The 19094-nt window shown below is 32.3% G+C and overlaps 4 protein-coding genes across 4 annotated transcripts; 3 read left to right on the forward strand and 1 right to left on the reverse strand.

Moving 5' to 3' along the window:
- The first annotated feature begins 1028 nt into the window (after positions 1 to 1028).
- Positions 1029 to 2595, forward strand: LOC114188865 (phosphoenolpyruvate carboxylase, putative (DUF506)). The gene is made up of 2 exons (XM_028077523.2): positions 1029 to 1575; positions 1759 to 2595. Exons 1-2 carry the CDS (start codon positions 1155 to 1157, stop codon positions 2277 to 2279), a joined length of 942 nt encoding a protein of 313 aa, XP_027933324.2. The 5' UTR covers positions 1029 to 1154; the 3' UTR covers positions 2280 to 2595.
- Positions 2596 to 5738: 3143 nt separating this feature from the next.
- Positions 5739 to 9187, forward strand: LOC114189234 (golgin family A protein). Its single transcript, XM_028077953.2, has 3 exons — positions 5739 to 6224; positions 8221 to 8391; positions 8765 to 9187. Exons 1-3 carry the CDS (start codon positions 5892 to 5894, stop codon positions 8900 to 8902), a joined length of 642 nt encoding a protein of 213 aa, XP_027933754.1. The 5' UTR covers positions 5739 to 5891; the 3' UTR covers positions 8903 to 9187.
- Positions 9188 to 10762: 1575 nt separating this feature from the next.
- On the reverse strand, positions 10763 to 13877 carry LOC114187152 (mitochondrial pyruvate carrier 4). Its single transcript, XM_028075298.2, has 5 exons — positions 13688 to 13877; positions 12721 to 12819; positions 12398 to 12450; positions 11305 to 11378; positions 10763 to 10992 (listed from the first exon to the last, which is right to left on the reverse strand). Exons 1-5 carry the CDS (start codon positions 13860 to 13862, stop codon positions 10953 to 10955), a joined length of 441 nt encoding a protein of 146 aa, XP_027931099.2. The 5' UTR covers positions 13863 to 13877; the 3' UTR covers positions 10763 to 10952.
- A 3715-nt stretch (positions 13878 to 17592) lies between these two features.
- LOC114187102 (uncharacterized) lies at positions 17593 to 18685 on the forward strand. Its single transcript, XM_028075234.2, has one exon. It carries the CDS (start codon positions 17761 to 17763, stop codon positions 18388 to 18390), a length of 630 nt encoding a protein of 209 aa, XP_027931035.1. The 5' UTR covers positions 17593 to 17760; the 3' UTR covers positions 18391 to 18685.
- Positions 18686 to 19094: the final 409 nt, after the last annotated feature.

Below are 19094 nucleotides of genomic sequence, written 5' to 3' on the forward strand. Positions count from 1 at the left end.
GGTAAATTATCTATTTTCCTATGAAATATTTTTTATAACATGGTTAATTCATTTTTTTAACATGGTTATCTTTTTTTTCAACTTAGGTAAGGATGCGAAAGTAGACCGAACTAGACTTGACGTTAAACTAACCTGAACCATCAAAATTGGTTTATATTCATTCTTTTTTATTTGTACAATCAAACCCTTACAGTGTATTTGTACAAATTAATGTATATTTATTTTTCATAAAACATTTTGTTATGATTAATAATAATTTTCCCCGATTAACAAAATGAAAACACGCAAGATGCATAACATTTAATTGTTTGCTTAATTTGACTGGAGCTACATTTAATATTGTTCCGAAGTAATTCCACATGGGTGAAATAAACTAATTAATAAAAATATTCAATCAAAATTTAGCTGCCTTGTTCTTCATTCAAAAATAGATTTTTCAACATCAACTTTTAAATTAAGATGTTATATTAAATTCAATTCCATGTCTATTTTTTACTTAATAAATGTTAAATACATGTTATCTACACTAGTTGATTAATTATTAAAAAAAAATGAAAGATCACGAGATGTAATCTACACATAACAAAATATGCGTTTTGTTTTTTATTTTAATTTTATGTCAACATTATGTAGATGTATGCATTTTATGATAAAAAAGTTAGAAATAACTGAAATAACTACAATCAAACTTTCCTTTTCCATGATGATGACAATGTGACAAGTAAGGTATTCAAGTTCTAGATTGTGAATTTTTTTCCATGTAATTATGCAAATAAACTTTATGAGTTTTGACTCTGCTTAATCTTCTTTGATAAGAAGCAGTGTGCCAATGTTCATTCCTTCAACTACAGTTACCACTGAATCGGGACGCTCTTTAAGACCACATTCACCAAATCAGTTCAATAATTTGACTACATTCATTAATTTTAATTTACAAAAAGATAAGAGAAAAAAACTCCACTGTTTCAGCTCAGCATTTATGTATAAATAATGATGCCATTTCCCTCTTCTTTCATGTGGACACAATATCGACATTTCAACGTCACATGTAACCATAACACAGTGTAACCCCCACCATTGCTTTATTTTTCCTTCCTATCTTTATATGCTCCTTCTGAAGGCCAGAGAAAGGGGTGCATAATATTTTTTCAGACATGGCAAGGATTCCCGTGAGGTTTCAGAGAATGGTAGCGGCGTTTGACGCTGACGTGGCACGTGTGAGGCTCTGCGAGAGCAGCGGGAGCGAGCACTCGCCGGAGAGTTTAACCGATTTGTCTGATCTCGTGAAGTCTTTCATGGAGAAGAACGAGACAACGGGAGAAAAAGAAGAAGTGGGTGGCGTTGTTCACTTTGAGGAAGAGCGCGGCGAAGAACAGCTTGAGGAAACCGAGTGGTCTGATTCGGAGAAGAAAGAAATGTTGCGGAGTTTGTTTTCCGGAAATGAAGAGGATGACGAGGATGAAAGGGACGCAAAAGAGAGAATTAGGAGAGAGGTTGAAGTTGCATCTGGAGTTGTTGGTAGCAATTGCAAACGCCATTTGATGTCTCAGTTGAGGGAAAAAGGTTTTGATGCTGGTTAGTATTATATAACAAACAGTTTTGGTTCTTAAATTATAGTTTACAGCATCCACACAATTTTTGTGAAATTTGAATTAAGAATTTGATTTTCATGGTTTTAATTGTGTGAAGTTATCACTGAGAATGATCGTGGTAATTGGGAACTTGGTTTGATGACTTAATTATACCCTCTTTTTGCAGGGCTCTGCAAATCGAAGTGGGAGAAAAATGGAAGATTAACAGCTGATAATTATGAGTACATTGATGTCAATTTGAAGGGAAAACGCTATGTGGTTGAAATTTGCCTTGCTTTGGAATTCGAAATAGCTCGTCCCACAAATCAATATTCTGCCTTGTTAGATGTTTTCCCTTTGATATTTGTGGGTAAAGTGGATGAGCTTAAACAGGTTGTGAGACTAATGTGCACTGCTATTAAGGGTTCCATGAAAAGAATGAACCTGCACATACCACCGTGGAGGAGAAATGTGTACATGCAAGCCAAGTGGTTCAGTGCTTACAAGCGAACAACTAATGCAGTTGCAACTAAAAGGGCATCATCATCACCTTTGTCTTCTGAGTCTTTGTTTCCTAAAAGGTCCATTGGATTTGAAGTTCGACCTGTGAAAACGAAGAATTGCAGGGATGTTGATTACGCCACTAATGCTGGTTTCAGAATCAGCCATTTGACAGCTGTGTTTAATTCCGATAACGTTGGTGTATGATTAATGTCACAATCATAGTATTCGTTTGTATAGAAGTTGTTCTTTTATTGGTGGTTGAACTCGGGAGCTGATGAATGGTTTTGTGAAGTGTCTTTAGCCAAAAAAGTGCTTGAGAACAATTTCTCTGATGCACGGCTCTCGCATATTTTTGTCTTTTAGGTAGATCATAGATGTGGCAACTAGCACGGCTCTGGCAAAGTTCATTGCTATGTTCTAGCATTTTTTCTATTTATTTGAGAAGATAATGTTAAAAATGACATTGTGCAGTAAATGTAAAGAACAATTAAGAAATGGCAAATGATCAATTTTCTGTGCAGCCTCCTAATTCAATTTTCATTTAGCACATTATTTTCAGAGACATTTATTGGTCTGCCTCCATTTCGCTATGCCTATGGTCCACCAAAATGAATTTAATAACTCAGTGGCACATCATCGGACACAAACTTTACAATATGTGGATAAAATATTCACCACAAGGTATATTACAATAATATTCGCTATTCAATTCTCTTCAAATTCATTTCGCCAATTACAGTAAACAAGTTAAGTTTCGGTCGAAGCAACATATACAGTGTTTTCCACTTTTCAATTATAGTGTCCAGCTAATGACACCAATAATTGATGAAATCTTTAACAACTAAAACAATATAGTGAACATTTTTTTATTAAAAAAAAAATTGAAGTGATACATGTCTTCAACTAGAAACTAGTGAAGTTACTAATATAGACTATTTAAAACTTGAACAACAAAATACCGGTTAAAAGCCGAATAATCTCATAACAAGTTGACACAAGACACTGGTATGGTATTAATTTTGAATCTACTCAACATTCTTTCAACAAACACAAGGTATGCAAGACCTTTGTATGTTATAATGGAATAAACGAAGAACAAAACAAGTATTTCCAAAACAAAAGTTACGGGAATCAGCTCCGGATAGAGTCACGATCTCCACCTACAGCAGAATGACATAGAAAATCAGGGAAGAAGAGACATGCAGGAAGGGAGAGAAAATAGAGAGAATATCAGAGAGAATGGTTCATACCAGCAACAACTTGAGCTTTGGACATCTTGTTCTTGAGTTGCTGCAAAATGGTGTCTCTTTGTAATCAACGAAGGAGGATCAATGGAATACAAATTTAGCAGGTCACTTACAAATATTTAGGATAAGCATTCAAAGGAAATCCAAATTACATTACTACTATGATAGATTTCATCATGGGCTATATTTTTATCTCAGAATGAAACAAAGACAATATAATGATCAAAGGAAGATCTTTTATAGAACCTGTGTGGCATATCCCAGATCAAAGATATTATACTATCCAGCATCACAAAAATAATATTAAAATCAATAACCAACAATATCCAACTAAACATTATAATTCTGTTGGTTTCCAAGACGGACGTTTAGAACGAATTGAAGTGACCAAACACGGAGAAAGCAAGAAAATTAATAAATAAATAATTAAAAATATAATAAGATAGATAAATAATTTAAAGATAAAATCACAAAATCAATATTTTTAGTATCCATGACACAAACATAAACAATAACTTTTAAAATACTTAAATATCAAATAATAATTAAAAACTTATTTTACAATTAAAAAATGTAAATATAAAATATGATATAAGGAATGAAATATTAATATTCATATAGTCAACTGTAACATTATTTTTCTTATATTAAATTTATTAGATAAATAATGTTTTTATTGTCAGATTTAAAATTTAAATTTTTTATTTAATCTAATTAAAAGAAATTATTTAAATTAAATTTAAGTCCACTTTACTTAATTTATATAAATGTATAACTAAATTGGTTAAAATCTGTAATTGAATCTGATTCCCCTTATATAATTACTACTTTAAACAGTGTAGTAACTAGGTAAATGTTGATATGATAAAATAATTTAAAATGTTGTTAACTCCAAGGAGGACTTAATTGAGTTTTAATGATAACAAAAAGCTATATAAATTTCAGAACAAAGTGGATGCATCGATTATATTGAGTACAAAAACGGAAAAGATATTGAATCAACCTCCTTGCCTCTCATTTTTTTATCTTAAATTTTTAAGTATAATAATCCTATCCAACTTATTGAAGGAGATGGAACAATTGATTATTTAAATATTACTAACATATTCACTACTTTAATTTTTTATGAAGTGATTCAATATATTAGGTTATACTTATAGAGTGGTTTAAATTGGTAAAAATAGTTAAATATTTATTATTTATTTTGTTAAATGCGAGTTCTATAAAGTACATTACTGGTTGATTAGTAAAAATAATTAAATGACAGACAAACACAAATTATTACTGTTAAATAAATATAGTGTAGTTGTATTTTAATTTTTATAAATAGGCACGAGTGTGTATAGACACGTGTGTGTACCAATATAAAAGATGTCATTATTTAATTTTGATTATTATTTCATGTATTTGTTTTGGGAGCTGATACTTTTATACTAAATTTTTCTTTTAAACTTAACTTATAGTTCTTATAAATGGTTATTTTATAATAAAAATGTTGTGGTATCTTTCTTTTCATTTTTTAGTCTCACATGTCACCTTAATCGTTTAACACAACATAATTAAAACTTTTGTAAGTTGTTCTTAAAAGTTTTGATAGCCTTATGTCATCTTATTAATATATATTATTGTCCTTTGTTGAAAAAAATAAAGTTTAACCATGAACAATATATTAAATAATTTATTTTTGAAAAAATATATATTTTTAAAACAAAAATGACAATCCTTAATTATTTTTCAAATATTAGTGAATGGATAAAGTTTTGAAAATATTTATATTAAAAGTATGTGAATAAATTGTCTAGAGAGACAAGTATAAAGAATTATGCACAGATATTTCTTTTCACAATAATTTCTAGTAAAATATGGATGAAAATCCAAAAATGGTATATTTATTGAGTGGGTAAGACAAATCTACAAAACAATCATGTGTCTTTTCTTTCTCCTTTCTTTACTATGATTTATGTCTTTGTACTAGCATACCTGAAAAGGAGTATCAGATTTTGTGTATGTATATACTTCTTTTTATCAACAATATTTTATAACTATTATTAGATAGTTCATTGGACAAATACTTCATCCTACTTTTCACATAACTTTGCTTTAAGATTCAACAAGTGGGTTAGTTTTAAAAGAAAAAATTTATATAAATTAGTTCAAATGATCATTCTTGCACCGCTTATATCAATTTGAAATTTTAAAATAGTAATAATGTTAAAACTGCTGAGTATATATTAAAATATAATTCAATTTTAAAAATTATATGAGAATACAAGAATTTGGATAGGGGAAGGTGGATAAACCTAACCCGACCCGCTCCAGTATCATCAATAGGCACTATGGACGGTCCTGATTGGCCACAGCATAAACCAGAAGAGGGGATCTCTGATCCAGACGGCAAGGAAAAGACAGTGTTTTGTATTTATGTAGAGAGAGAAAGGGAAAGAAGAAGAGGGTTTTGTAGGGAAGAAAATTTAGAACAAAAATCAAAATATTATCTGAAGAAAAAAGAAACTGAAAAAAGGCGGGTTTTTGTTTTGGTGGAGGCGGATCGGAGACAGATCTGGTATTGATGGAGGGAGTTGGGGCCCGACTAGGGCGGTCCTCGACCCGATACGGACCGGCCACGGTGTTTACTGGACCGGTGCGGAAGTGGAAGAAGAAATGGGTCCACGTATCACCCTCTTCTGCTTCCTCTAATTCCAACACCAATCACAATCACAACCACAACCACTCTCATTCTTCCAACGCTTCTCATCTCCTCCTCTACAAGTGGACTCCTATAACCCAAAGCCACAACACCACCACCAACAACTCCAACAGCGCCATCGCCAATGGTAACACCAAGGATGCACAGCCGGAACAGCCTGAAGAACCGCCTCGGAGAAAGTTCAAATATGTTCCGGTATTCAAATTACATTGTTCTCCTGCCTTTTTAATTATTTTGTTTTAGGGTTTAATGCAAACATCACTGATATGTTGGCAAAGTGTTTTTTTACATTGGACTGAATGGATTGCTTGCAGTAGTGACTACAATGTCCTGATAATTTGTGTCTTATTCGATTTTTCTTGTTTCCTTATTGTCCCCTCTTCATGGAGCAGGATTGAAACTTGTTTCCTGATATTAATTTTTTTAATTATTTTTATTTATAAAGGATATGAATGATAGGAAATGCGGGAACAATGAGATTACAAACAACTGATTCCAAAAGTAGCTTTCTTTCCTTTTTGTTTTTCTTTTTTACTGGTTAAGTTTTGCGTGTTGGGATGTTGAGAGACTCAATTAAATTGGTGAGATTTAATTTAGATTGAGATTGGGCCGAACGTGGTTACTCCATATGCATGTAGGAGTATCTGAGTAGTATTTGAATTTTCAAGGTAAAGTTTTAAGTGGGATTACCAATCAGCTGCTCAAGAAAATGCATTTTAATTATGTTGGTTTTGTTTTTTGTATGACAAAAATATTAGATATAACAAATTAGTTTTCTAACTCCTACAAAAATAATTTCTTGGCGAGGGAAGTTAACTTACCTGACCATCCTTCTGTTCCTAGATGTCGTCAAATGAAACTGACCACTCTGCATTACTGCATGAGATATCAGTTGGTAAAAGCGGAAGAAAGTAGAACCATAGATAAGAATAATGATTTTTTATCTCCCAACCCACCTTTCTACTACTATCCCAAGTGTCCAAGTTCTTTGTTTTAGAAGTGAATTTCACTATACTTTTAATATGTCAAAGATGGAGTGTTGAGTATGGTAATTAAAGATGGGAATTTACTCTTAAACTGGAGGTGATTAGAGATGATACAATGAAGGTAATCAATGAAAAAACTCATAGAAAAGAGGGTTTGTTTTGTCCAAAGCAGGGATTTAGAAACAAATGGTAACTGCAAGTGTGCAAGTTATATGATAGATGAAAATAGCAACTCTAGTGCCTAAGATAACGTTTCTCAATCACTCAAGTATCTGAAGTTTAGTTCTATGAATAAGAAAAATGGGAGTGAGAACCAAAGTGTTGGAGAGCAGGATTGCTTTTATGGTGATGGAAAGGAAGGATATATTTTCATAGTTATCCGTGGCCCTAGATAGAGTTCAATGGAAATGGGGATCCATTTGTGAGGACTATGCACACGGCCAAATTGATTAACCATAAACCCTCAATTTTTTCCTCAAAATATTATCAAAATCAATTTTGCAATGACAAATTTGTTGGTCCTGATAAACAGTCATTTATGTAATGTATTTGATGTCAAAACCAAATTGATTTAACAATCTTTCAAGGGCCAACTTGATGTTCCAAAAGTCGTGAGGGCTAAAATGGAGGTTCACTCTTCTTTTAATTATCTAGATGCATTTGTAGTTTGTTAAATCTAAAGTATATGTTTTGCCATACATTATTTGTATGATTTCAGATTGGTGGTATTGATGCAGTTAGCTACATTTTGTCCGAAGAGTTAACTGTTTCTTCTCATTAGGTATTGTCAGACATGATTCTGTGGTGTATTATAATGTTGCATGGGGCGTTTTACAGTTTACTCTAAATGTTGAAAATGGTATGCGTGACATTATTGGTGTGTGCGACATGATTCTTGGTTCCTATGAATGCATTAGCAGAACAAGAACCACCAGGGATTTTGCTTTCAAATCACTATTGTCTTTTTGAGTTGTCGTGTAAAATTGTCACAGAACTAATCATACTCAACATTACAAAATAACTATACTGTACTAGCCAGAGCTTTTTCTTCAATGGTGTACTTGAAGTCATTTATTGTCACACTTGGCACTATTGATGAATTGTTCAAATTTCATGCTTTTAGTGATGATAATGAATTGATACTATTCTGTCCAATGGCACTGAAGTTGGAAAGGGGTGATAACCTGGGTAGTCTGATGATACAGGTTGCTTTACTAGAGGAGCAGAAAAATGAGGCTGCTGAAAATGAGGGGGCGGAGAAGCTTGATGAGTCTAAACCAACTGATACTGATTCGGGTGCAGCAGAGTCAGCTCGCAAGAGTGAAACTTTGGATGAAAAGCCTGACATAAATGATGTTCCAATGGAAGAAAGTCAGGTAAACCGTTGCGTGTTTCTTTGTTTACGTAATGCTTCTCCGCATTTTCTTCCATTTCTATAAAGCTATTCTACACCCACATAAATTGATGAATGGGAATCATTTATGCAGTTAAAATTTGACAATGATGATTGACGGTTCTCATCTGTCTTTTTAAATTTTGGACATTTTTTATGCTTCAAACAAGCATTAGGCAATTTGAAAATTTAAGGATCGGGCATTACTCTCATGCAATTCAGTGGTCTGCATGTCTCAAATATGTTTCCTGTTACTAAATTTAAAGTTCACAGCAGTGACCACTGAACTGAAGGACTTGATTCTTGGTTTTAATAATGATATGTAAAACTAGTGACTTTGGTCTTGTATTTTTCAGTCTCAGTACAAAAATCAGGTGGTGCGCCAAGATCTGAATGAAAGCACCTTGGATTTAAGTTTGGGCTTGACATCACACGAAGATGAACATAACTCTGATTCAAAACCTAATCAAACAAGAGATGGCCAGCAACGCTAGTTAACTTGAGTGGTAATGAAACATGAACAGGGGTCTCATGATTCTCCGGTTAGTAAGAACGTGAATGGTTCAGTCTATACATTCGTCTGAAGGAAGGGAATTTTCCCCTGGCTTTATGTTCAACCAATGGTTATTGTAGGTTGGATTATTGTAACGGCATATGGCTTTAATGTGGATTTTTTTACTCATTGGAGGAACGGATATTGTACCCATTTTCCCAATCATTGGACATATTTTTGTCCAGATATTTATTGAAATAGGATATTCTGAACTTTGAACCTACAATCGTGTGGAGCTACATTGGATTTTTTTAGAAATTAAGATTCCTGATAAAATTCTGTTTATGTTGTCTGCTGACTGGAATTGGATAATTGTCTTTTGAATTGAAATAATATTACTTAGGTATCCTCGGTAAGGTTTGAGTTTATTTCATCATTTATCTTACTAGATTAATTGATTTTTGTGCGTGTATAGAGTAGAATATTATTCTGATCCACCAAACTTAAAAGCATATGCCATTTGTAAGACTCAAAATATGTAAAGAATAGAAATTAATCGGCTTAAATAGAGATAGAAAGATAAAGTTGTTTGGTTTAAAAAAAAAGATAAAATAAATAAATTTGTTTTCTTATTCCTAAATTTATGAACCTTTTTTCATTTCATATAAAAAGAGAATTTTGTTGTCTTCTTAAGAATAAAAAGACTTTTAATTCCATACACTCATAACTAAACATCCATAACAAACGCTTTTGAATAAAGTGGGCATGTTTGACACTGAATATGTAAATAGAGAATAATTATATGCTCAAGTACTCTCCTTTAGTCTCTTTTGTTTATTCTCTATCATTTTCATTTCACTGATTTTATTTTATCGGTATTGCCAGTCAAATCACTCCATGCCAACACAAGATACTACTATTACTAGCATTAAATATGATTTTTTCGCCATTATGTTCTCACTTTTCATTTCATAAAAACATAATGTTATATCGAACATGTTATGTTAGGTCCGTAATTTTAGGTCGTTGTCGTTAATTGGCGAGGCAGCTTTTGGATTATGACATAATAAAATAATATCCTGTTGCCATTTTTGTACAATTGCTTGAATAAAAACTTTTCTCATTTGTCGTGACATACTTAATATTCTCATATACCCAATATTCATTAGCTTATGCAAACTTCTGCTTTGAAAATTATCCACTTACTTTCTTTCATTTAAACTGCCATTACATCAAGTTTGTGTAAAATTTCACCATAAAGTTGACACAAAGTGAGAAACAATAAATTCCACCAAATTCTACTTCAGCTAGCTGCACTTTCGTACTAACCAGAAGTGAGAAACAAACACACGTTTTTATTTTATATAATGTCTGAAGGCTAAATAAATCCTTTGAATTTGGAAGGTGATAAGGATGCAAAGTGTGTACGACAATGCAAACGTGATAGACGACAATTCATTTTTTTTATATAAATTTATTAGTATTGTAAAATTTCATAAAATTTATCGTAAACCTATCGTACTAAATTTGTCCATTTTTTAACTCGTGCTAATCTTTTTAATTGTCCAACGTGATCTATTAATCTTTTTAAAATTAAAGTTTTCCAGCGGATCATGTTTGACCCGTCACCATTGATCTTGAATCATTCATTTCATACTAATATGTAATTTAAATCATAAATACGTTTTCAACACTACAAAGATCACTATTTTGTTTGTTTATGCAAATTATGGTCATTTTCAGCCTCTATCTAATATTTACTTTTATATTTAATATAAAGGAAATATTAGGAAAATAAAATGATATAACATCAGTACTACAGATTAACTACAAGGGTGATGGTATAAGTAAGACCTATGGATAATTATAACAACAAATTGTATTCAGTTGCCCGCTAATCTTGATTACCTTATTTTACCAAAGTCAAATACAGTAGCACACAAGTGAGAATATTTTTCAGCAGTTTGAAACTTGTAAAAGTAAAAATGAACAGCACGTCCAAAAGTATAAATACAATTATATGTGGAACAACTGAAATTACAGCCTGGGCATCATTCTTTCGTCACAGCCGCCTCAGAGGAATAATCATGCCTGGAAAGTAGCATAAGTTAATATATGATGTGTCATAGAGATTATCACAAAGCAGACCCAATACTAGTATGTAATTGCCTTTTGTTTTTCTGATAAATCAGACCCAATACTACACTTCAAAAAGTAAACTTTATTATTGTTGATCAAATTAATGCCTTGGGGTAATGAGGTTCCAACTACTTTGGGGAACAGGGCAAGGTGAGTGTATGCAACCATATTATCACACGAGGAAGAATTTGTGTCTAGAACCCTCTAACTCTAGGTCTTGGGGAGGAGAAATCATCCAAAACTAAAATAAAAAATACCCCGTACCGCAATTTTCGTGAGAGTTGGTATATGCCTGTTCCTGCCATTGCAATGTTTACACTAAACAGGTTCCAATTTTTCTGCAACACAAACAATTCTGATAAATTTTCGGGAGTATGCAAAAAACTGCACTGTACAACCCCTTCCCAGCACCAAAAACAAACACTATTAGTATGATTAGTAATTAGTATGATTAGTAAGCAAAAGTTCATAAAGTAACAGTCATGCAATAACAATAGTGCCTAGATGTCACAAGAATTAACACTGGTTGGATATGTATGATAGGTGGAATGAGAAGGAAATTGAGAGAACGAAATATAATAGATTATCATTCTTTTATTAGATATTTTAAAATGGAATACAGTAATGTTTCTCTGGAAAGTGAATGGAATGGTAACAAAGCTAGTGAACAATATGTTGATTCCATTGCATTGCAATGCAATGAAACATATTTCATCAGATTGAGGGGTGAAAGTAGATGTATGGAACGGAATGAAACATATTTCATCAGGCTCCATGCAATTGTATTCTTTAAAGAATTCAAACAATGACAACTGATATTTTTCCATTCCGCTCCATCATCTACAATAGAATTCTTCTCTGCTCCAGTTTTTACACAGCCTGATAAATAAAATCTTTTTTAAGCTAGAAATGGTTTGCATGCACCACAAGCGCATGGAGGGAGGGGAGCCGAGAAAGAGAAGAGCTGCTCGGTATACAGAAAATTTTCAGAACCAAATTAAGCTTAAAAGACCAAGAGACGCAAAATTTTATGAAGAAAAAAATGTCTAAACAAGCTACATAATCATCTAATGATTCAATTTCACCACGAAGCCAATAATTTAAGGTTAGAATCCAAATTGCATGTTAGAAGTACTATATTATAGCCACATTGATGTCATACTTTTGCAATACTTGGAAAGAGAATTATGCAACCACACTCTGCAATTATGCTCGGATGTACTATAATGAAGGTAATGATGCAAAATTATCAAATTTCAATTGCATCGGAGGACCATAAACAATCGTCAGTTTCAAAAAATTACATCCATTTACTGCATTAGTTAAAAGAATCCGTCTCTAGAAAAACCAAACTTACTGGAGTGATAACTGTGCTGTAACGAGACCAGATAATTCCGGTAGCTGTGACCGCTGCATAAAAACCAAAAAGCATTTAGTAAAGTATAGATGTAAATGAAACCCAATGCACGAGGTTTAAACTGCTAGCAACTTGAATACAAAGTGTTATCCGCACCTTTTGAGGAACCCAGACATGTCATTTACGTATGTACGTAAGAATCAATAAAAGCCAAAAACAAAAAAACGGGGGATGCGAGTGTGTGTGTGAGGGAGAGGGACAGTCAGAGTCAGAGGGCTATAAAGTAGATAGCAGTAAATGCAGTTGTTTATGTACATGCTTACCTATTTGCTGAGGATAAGAAAGTTTCTCAGGTGGTTTAGAGAAATCAGCAATGTTAGCTATGCTGATGCCCCACTTAAAGGTAGGTGCCCAGAAGTGAACTGCACAAAGTGGTTAATTCATGCATTTGCTTAGCTTGACAATGACAATGGTAATGCTTAATAATAACATGGTCACTAGAAACATAAAAAGTGACAACAATTTGAATTAGGGGAAAATAATGATGGAAACTTGCATATAACACAAGTAAATCTATGAATATAATTGACAGGACTGCATTCAACAATTTTTATCTTTTCAAATGCAACTCCAAAGCTAATTGCCTTCATTTACATGATTAATTTAGGTTCCGCTGTATTCCTTAGGTTCAAATCATAAGGTGACAAAAGCATCACATTTCTAGCTAACTGAAAGCATGAATTGCATTTCAAGATTTTCCACACAAATTCCAGCAAAAATATGCTTACAAATGTTGATATTTGGAGATGACTTTATCCTTCAAAACAACATCTCATTTTGATGCATAAGTTTGTTTGCTGATATCTTCTTTTCTCAGATGACAAAATAAGAGCAATCAAGTTTTACAATCCATTCATATCAAGTTTATCTACCCAACACTCCCCTAGTGTTCAGAGATAAATTCATAGACGAATTCGAACTTCCCAACAATCCAACTATCTCGCAAACATTTGTGTAACCCTTCACACCCTAAAAATCCCTTTTTCTCAGACGCAACCCTGAGCCAAATTAGGTTATTTTTAAAAATATATAGTATAAGGTTATAAACCAAACAATGCACGTGACCTTTAATCAAATCACTGAATCAAAATTCGTAATCTAAGTCAACCCTATCGCTGATTAATTAAAAAAATCAACCACAGAACAATGAACATCGGAACCGCCAGAAAACAACATATACAGAACAAAAACACGAACGGATCACACAAAACGGAATGCAAATAAACGCACTTGTTTTTGGCCCAGCAGGATGATTCCATAAAGCTTGAAGCTTTGCAGCCGCCATGAATTGAATCTTTGTTCTTCCCTTGGATTGAAAGGGAAACGGTTGAGCTTGTATCACTGTGACAAAGAGAGAAGACAAAACATTTATATATAAAACAGTATTATTATTTACCGTAATCATCTACAACGTTGGAGATCCACTACGCAACTGCAGCCAATCACAATGCGACGCGTGGCTTTAACTCGGTCAACATTTTTCTCTTGTTGACCTATATTGGTTTGGAGGAGTAAAACTGGTAGAGGCAGAATCACATGCTCGAAAATTTTAAAATAAAAAAATAGTTTCTAAAGTATTTTTAATGAACATTATCAATAAGTTAAAACAATATCTACTCGTATTAATGTATATTAATATTCAATTAACCTATAATAAGTTATACACCTTTTGAAAAAAAATATATATATAATTATTTTCCTAGAGCTAAAATCATTATATAATGTATATTTATTGAAATACATCATAACCAATATTTACAAATTAAATTAAACAAAAATTAGTTTGAATATTTTTTATTCAAACTAAAAAGTATAAGATTTTTGTTAAAAAAAAGTATAAATAGGCTAAACTAGTAATTGTACGTGTAATATTAAGCTATTTCTTATGTACAGTAAATATGGTTTTAATTGCTACCTATTTAAAAAAATTACAAACAAATAACGAATAAATGATACAGTATCCATAAATAAGTCAAAATTATTATGCAATATACCGTGTATTTCTAACCTCGTGTTTCTGTGGTGGGTAAGAAAATGTAATTTATTTATTTTATGTACCCAAAAAAAACTTTATGGAACAATTGATTGTTTTTTCATTTCCATTATTCTTCTTTTTTTCCTTCATCTATCATCACACTCATTAAAAAAAATAACAAAAACACAAAAATATAAGCAAATTGTTTATTAAATTCATTCTAATAGTGATTGAAATACGTTTGTTATTAATCCGCATTAAGTAGATTTGATTCATTAAATAACAATGTAATGTACACAAGCATCTAATCCAAATCATTAATAAACATATTAATGCGTAATTTTATAAAACAACCTGCAATACCAATTTCATATTTTCTCTAATTCACCTTCTTAATACCTGCATAAGTTATAAATCATCACCATCATCGATTCTTCTTAACATTTACAATAAAGTTAGTTGTTATTACTTTAATTTTTGGTGCAATAAAATATATCAGTGTCGAAGACGATAATGAAGCAAAATCTCAATAAAATTCTTTGAATACTTAAAAGATCCTAACCGAAGTCAACAATCATCCAAACTTTTACCTCAAATCGCAAAACTCATCCATGTATGTTAAAACCCCATAATTTTTTAAGATCAGCCAAAATTCAAAGACATACATGCATTTTCGAAGATGAAATTTGAAGAAAACAAAGATGATTAACCAAGACAAAACTTAAAATCGGTATTTTAAAATCTCTCCTAACTAGCTTCTATAATGAAGACTCGCTACATGAAAACTGAAAATTATAATTATTTGAAGGAGAGAGAAAAGAGCTGAAAAAGGTGTTTCAAATTACCTAAAATGATTTATGCAATTTCCATTGACACACTTTTGTTTGTTAAATTTATCTCCTTGTTCTATTTTTCTTTTTCTTTTTCATCACAACTTGTTGTACTAGTCCAAATTCATTTAACACAATACCCACTCAAAGTTATTATTTTTCACCCCTAACTTTTGAATGCGAAATTAAATTAAAACTCAAACATATATAATATATAATTCACTACTTTTAAAATTATTTCCACATACTTATTTTATCACATAAAGGATATTTACCATACCATCTCAATAGAAAGTTGTATAGGTTTTATTTGTTACTTGCTGAAATAAGATAAATATAAATTTTGGTTTCATGGAAAAATAGGGAGAAGATAAATAATCCGTGCTGGTGATAAAGCATTACGGCGACAACGATTTATAATCCATATAATAATAATTGAGGTGACAAGTTCATGTGAGGGAGTAAAAAGGCCGTCATAGATTTTATATAGGCCAAACCAATCCCACCAAACAAAACCCTAATCTATCATTTCACGTACTTCCGGAAGTTGCTGCCATTCTTATCATAACATAACTTAGAATGGGAGATTATATATATATACTCCCTTGTATAAAAGAAGAGAGAAGCACGTGAAATTTGTCTCATCAAATTTTATTTTTTTAATGCTTTTAAATTTACTAATCTAAATAATACATTTTATTGTAAAGTATCTTGAATTTTCTATAAAAATAATCTGTACTCTTCAAATTGTTTATCCAAACAAATTAAAGTGTTATAATAATTTACTTTTATGTGAGATGCATAAATAAAAATCATTCCACGAAAGTAAAAACTTTTCTTCTACAAGTTTAAGCATAGGCAAAATAAGCAGGAAAGAGAACCCATCAAAAAGACTAATTTAATTTTCTTACATCTATCTCCGTCAAAAAACATCACTTAGTTTGTCTTAAGTTTACCAAAACAAAATTCAGTGGAGAAATATAACACAATGAAATTTTAAAACAATGAGTTTATGAGTTTTTATCCTTATATAGGAATCTAATAACATAAGATATTGAGATCATTCTTAACCAAAAACTGTAAGTCAATGAGTTTATGGGTCTTTATCTCTACTTTATCATTTTTAGTCAACGTGAGACTTAAACTAACACTTAAATTCTTAACGATTTGGATTAAAAAAAATAAAATTGTCTAATTAAGAGAAAAATAATAAAAAATATAGAAAAATAAGGAAAAATTTATAAAAAATTATAAATGATTCGATTAGTAGAAATAATCAAAAAATTATTTTAATAAATGAAATTATAAAACTAATAAAGTTTATTTCATGTATTATTTTAATATTTTTATTTTAATTATTAATTTCTTATAACAGAAAATATAGTTATAATCATATAAAAAAATTATTTATATTATAAATAACTGATTACATACGAATTGATCACATACATTCATATTTTATTATATTTATGTATGAATCAGAAACTTTCTTCTTCTTTCTTTACCTTTTTGAATGAAAAGTGAAGATGTATATTATTTTTGGATCTCGGTATTTATTTTTCTCGCTGTTACATTACATAATTGCAAATCAGTTTGTAGAAACCAAATACACATACAGAAACTTAAGATACTTTAGAGACGAGCATTATTCTAGGAGAAAAATATCAGTATTTATGAACTGAATAAAATTGATGTCAGAGAAAAAAAAAGGGTAACCCAATGAATTTTTTAATAATCATCTTTTTTTTTCTTCATAAATCATTAAAATATATACTTTATTGATTTAAATTTTTGAATTAAATAAGTTCAGTTTTATCATGAATGGAAGTATAATTTTCAACTACATACTATAAGAAAAATGAACGAATTTTAAAAGTACACTCGTGTTTCATTTCAAACATTAATATAAATTATATGATAAGTTGATAAAGAAATGCAGATAGAAATATGAGTATATATAAATAAAATTGTATTAGGAAAAGAAAAAGTAAATGTTACACATAAATGATGATGTGATGAAGGGAAAGTGGAGCTTAATTAAAAAAAAAAAGGTAAAGTGACGTTGAGAGTAGGGTTAATTGTGAGTAAGAACAGTGTAATGATGAGAAAGAGAACCCTACAAGCGAGCAAATTGAGAAGGCAGAGACAAAAGAGGGTCGTGGTCCCAGGACAAGAGTGCCCTAATACCAAGTCTACACACAGTGAGTGATAAGATAGAGCAATGCCGCGTCGCAGGGGAACATTTCCCTAACCCAAAATCTACGTCACCAACTCCTCCAATACCAATACCTAGTTATCTCTCTCTGCTCCTGATTCATTTCTTTATTTAAAAAAACACAAAAAGGCAGAAAAAGAAAACCCTGATTAAGAACCCTCCCAACCCTTCAAAGTCCAAACCCCTCTCCCATTTTCTCTCTCTTTCTGTTCAGCGTTAGATAAGAAAAACAACAACAAACACTATAACCAACGCAATCACCATTTTCTCCCTCCTCCTCCTCATGAAGAAGCTCTACCATAAAGGGACGGTTCACCCGTCGCCACCGCTCATCTCCGACCACCTCGCCTTCCTCCCCGCCGCCATACTCACTCTCGCGGCCGCGCTTTCTCCGGACGACCGGGAGGTTCTCTCTTATCTCATCTCCTGCTCATCCGCCGCTGCTTCCACCTTCTCCGGCAACCCCCGCCGGAAAAGCGCCGCGGAAACCGCCCATTCACCTGCGTTCAACTGCAGCTGCTTCGGCTGCTACACCAGCTACTGGGTCAGGTGGGACGATTCGCCGAATCGCCAGCTCATACACGAGATCATCGACGCGTACGAGGATTCGTTGGCTCAGATTGGAAACAAGGGTAAGAAGAACGGTAAGGGGAAGAAGGAGAAGAGGAACCACAGGAGAGCGGGGGGCAGCAGTAGCAGCAGTAGTAGTAAGCATGCGCATTCGAGCGAGTTGAAGCGGTCCGAGTTGGCGAGTCTGGCGATTCACGACTCGGCCGAGTCGGAAGCGGTGGTGGAGGGTAACGGTGGCGGTGATGAAGGTTGTGAGGGGGTTGTGGTTTTTGAGGAAAAAGGATCGGTGAGAAGGTTTGTGAGTTTCATCGGTGAAAGGATTTGGGGAGGGTGGGGACAGTGAGTGAGTGAATGTATGAATTTGGAAGAGATAATAATGAAGAAGAAAATTAGAAAATGAAGAAAGGAAGAGAAAAGAAGAGGAAAGGTAGGTCTAGATTTTAATATTTACACCACCTCCCTTACTTTATCTTGTTCCTTTTTATTTTTGCTTTTGTACATTAATCAATCACTACTACTACTACCCTGCAATGTTTAACACGAAATGGATGTTCTTCTGTGATTCAGGGTTTAGAGTTTTGTTATATATAATCTCTCAAGCAAATCATATATATCAAAATTATCAATCCAATTTATTTTTTTTTCGTTTGTTTCTCTTCCTGTTGTGTTTCCATTTTCTGGGGAACTAATTAGTGCATCTCTTAAAGATGTTATTTTGAATACAAGTTTTGGTTCCGAATTCGTTTTAGTTGGGAAAAAGCTGTTTCTCCTTCTAGTGTATTCATTGTTCAATTTCGGCGTTCAACCCCAGTGACGATGATGCCCTGTTTGTTTCTTCAGGGTGCTATTTGGTACATTTGTAAGTCAAAAATGACTAAGTTTTTTTGTTTTTTAGATTTTTCTTTCTCAATTAGTGTGTAGAATTTGAATTTGACCAATTCATGTCTTCCGAGAAGTTTTCTTCTTTTTTGGTGGTCTTTATCTTTATCTCTTTTTTCTCGTGAAACTTACCGGTGAATACAAGACAATGTCATGGAAAATCAATTC

This window comes from Vigna unguiculata, chromosome 6 (genome assembly GCF_037176805.1).
Source record: "Vigna unguiculata cultivar grain cowpea cultivar isolate G323 ecotype 2 chromosome 6, ASM3717680v1, whole genome shotgun sequence".
Classification (NCBI taxonomy): Eukaryota; Viridiplantae; Streptophyta; class Magnoliopsida; order Fabales; family Fabaceae; genus Vigna; species Vigna unguiculata.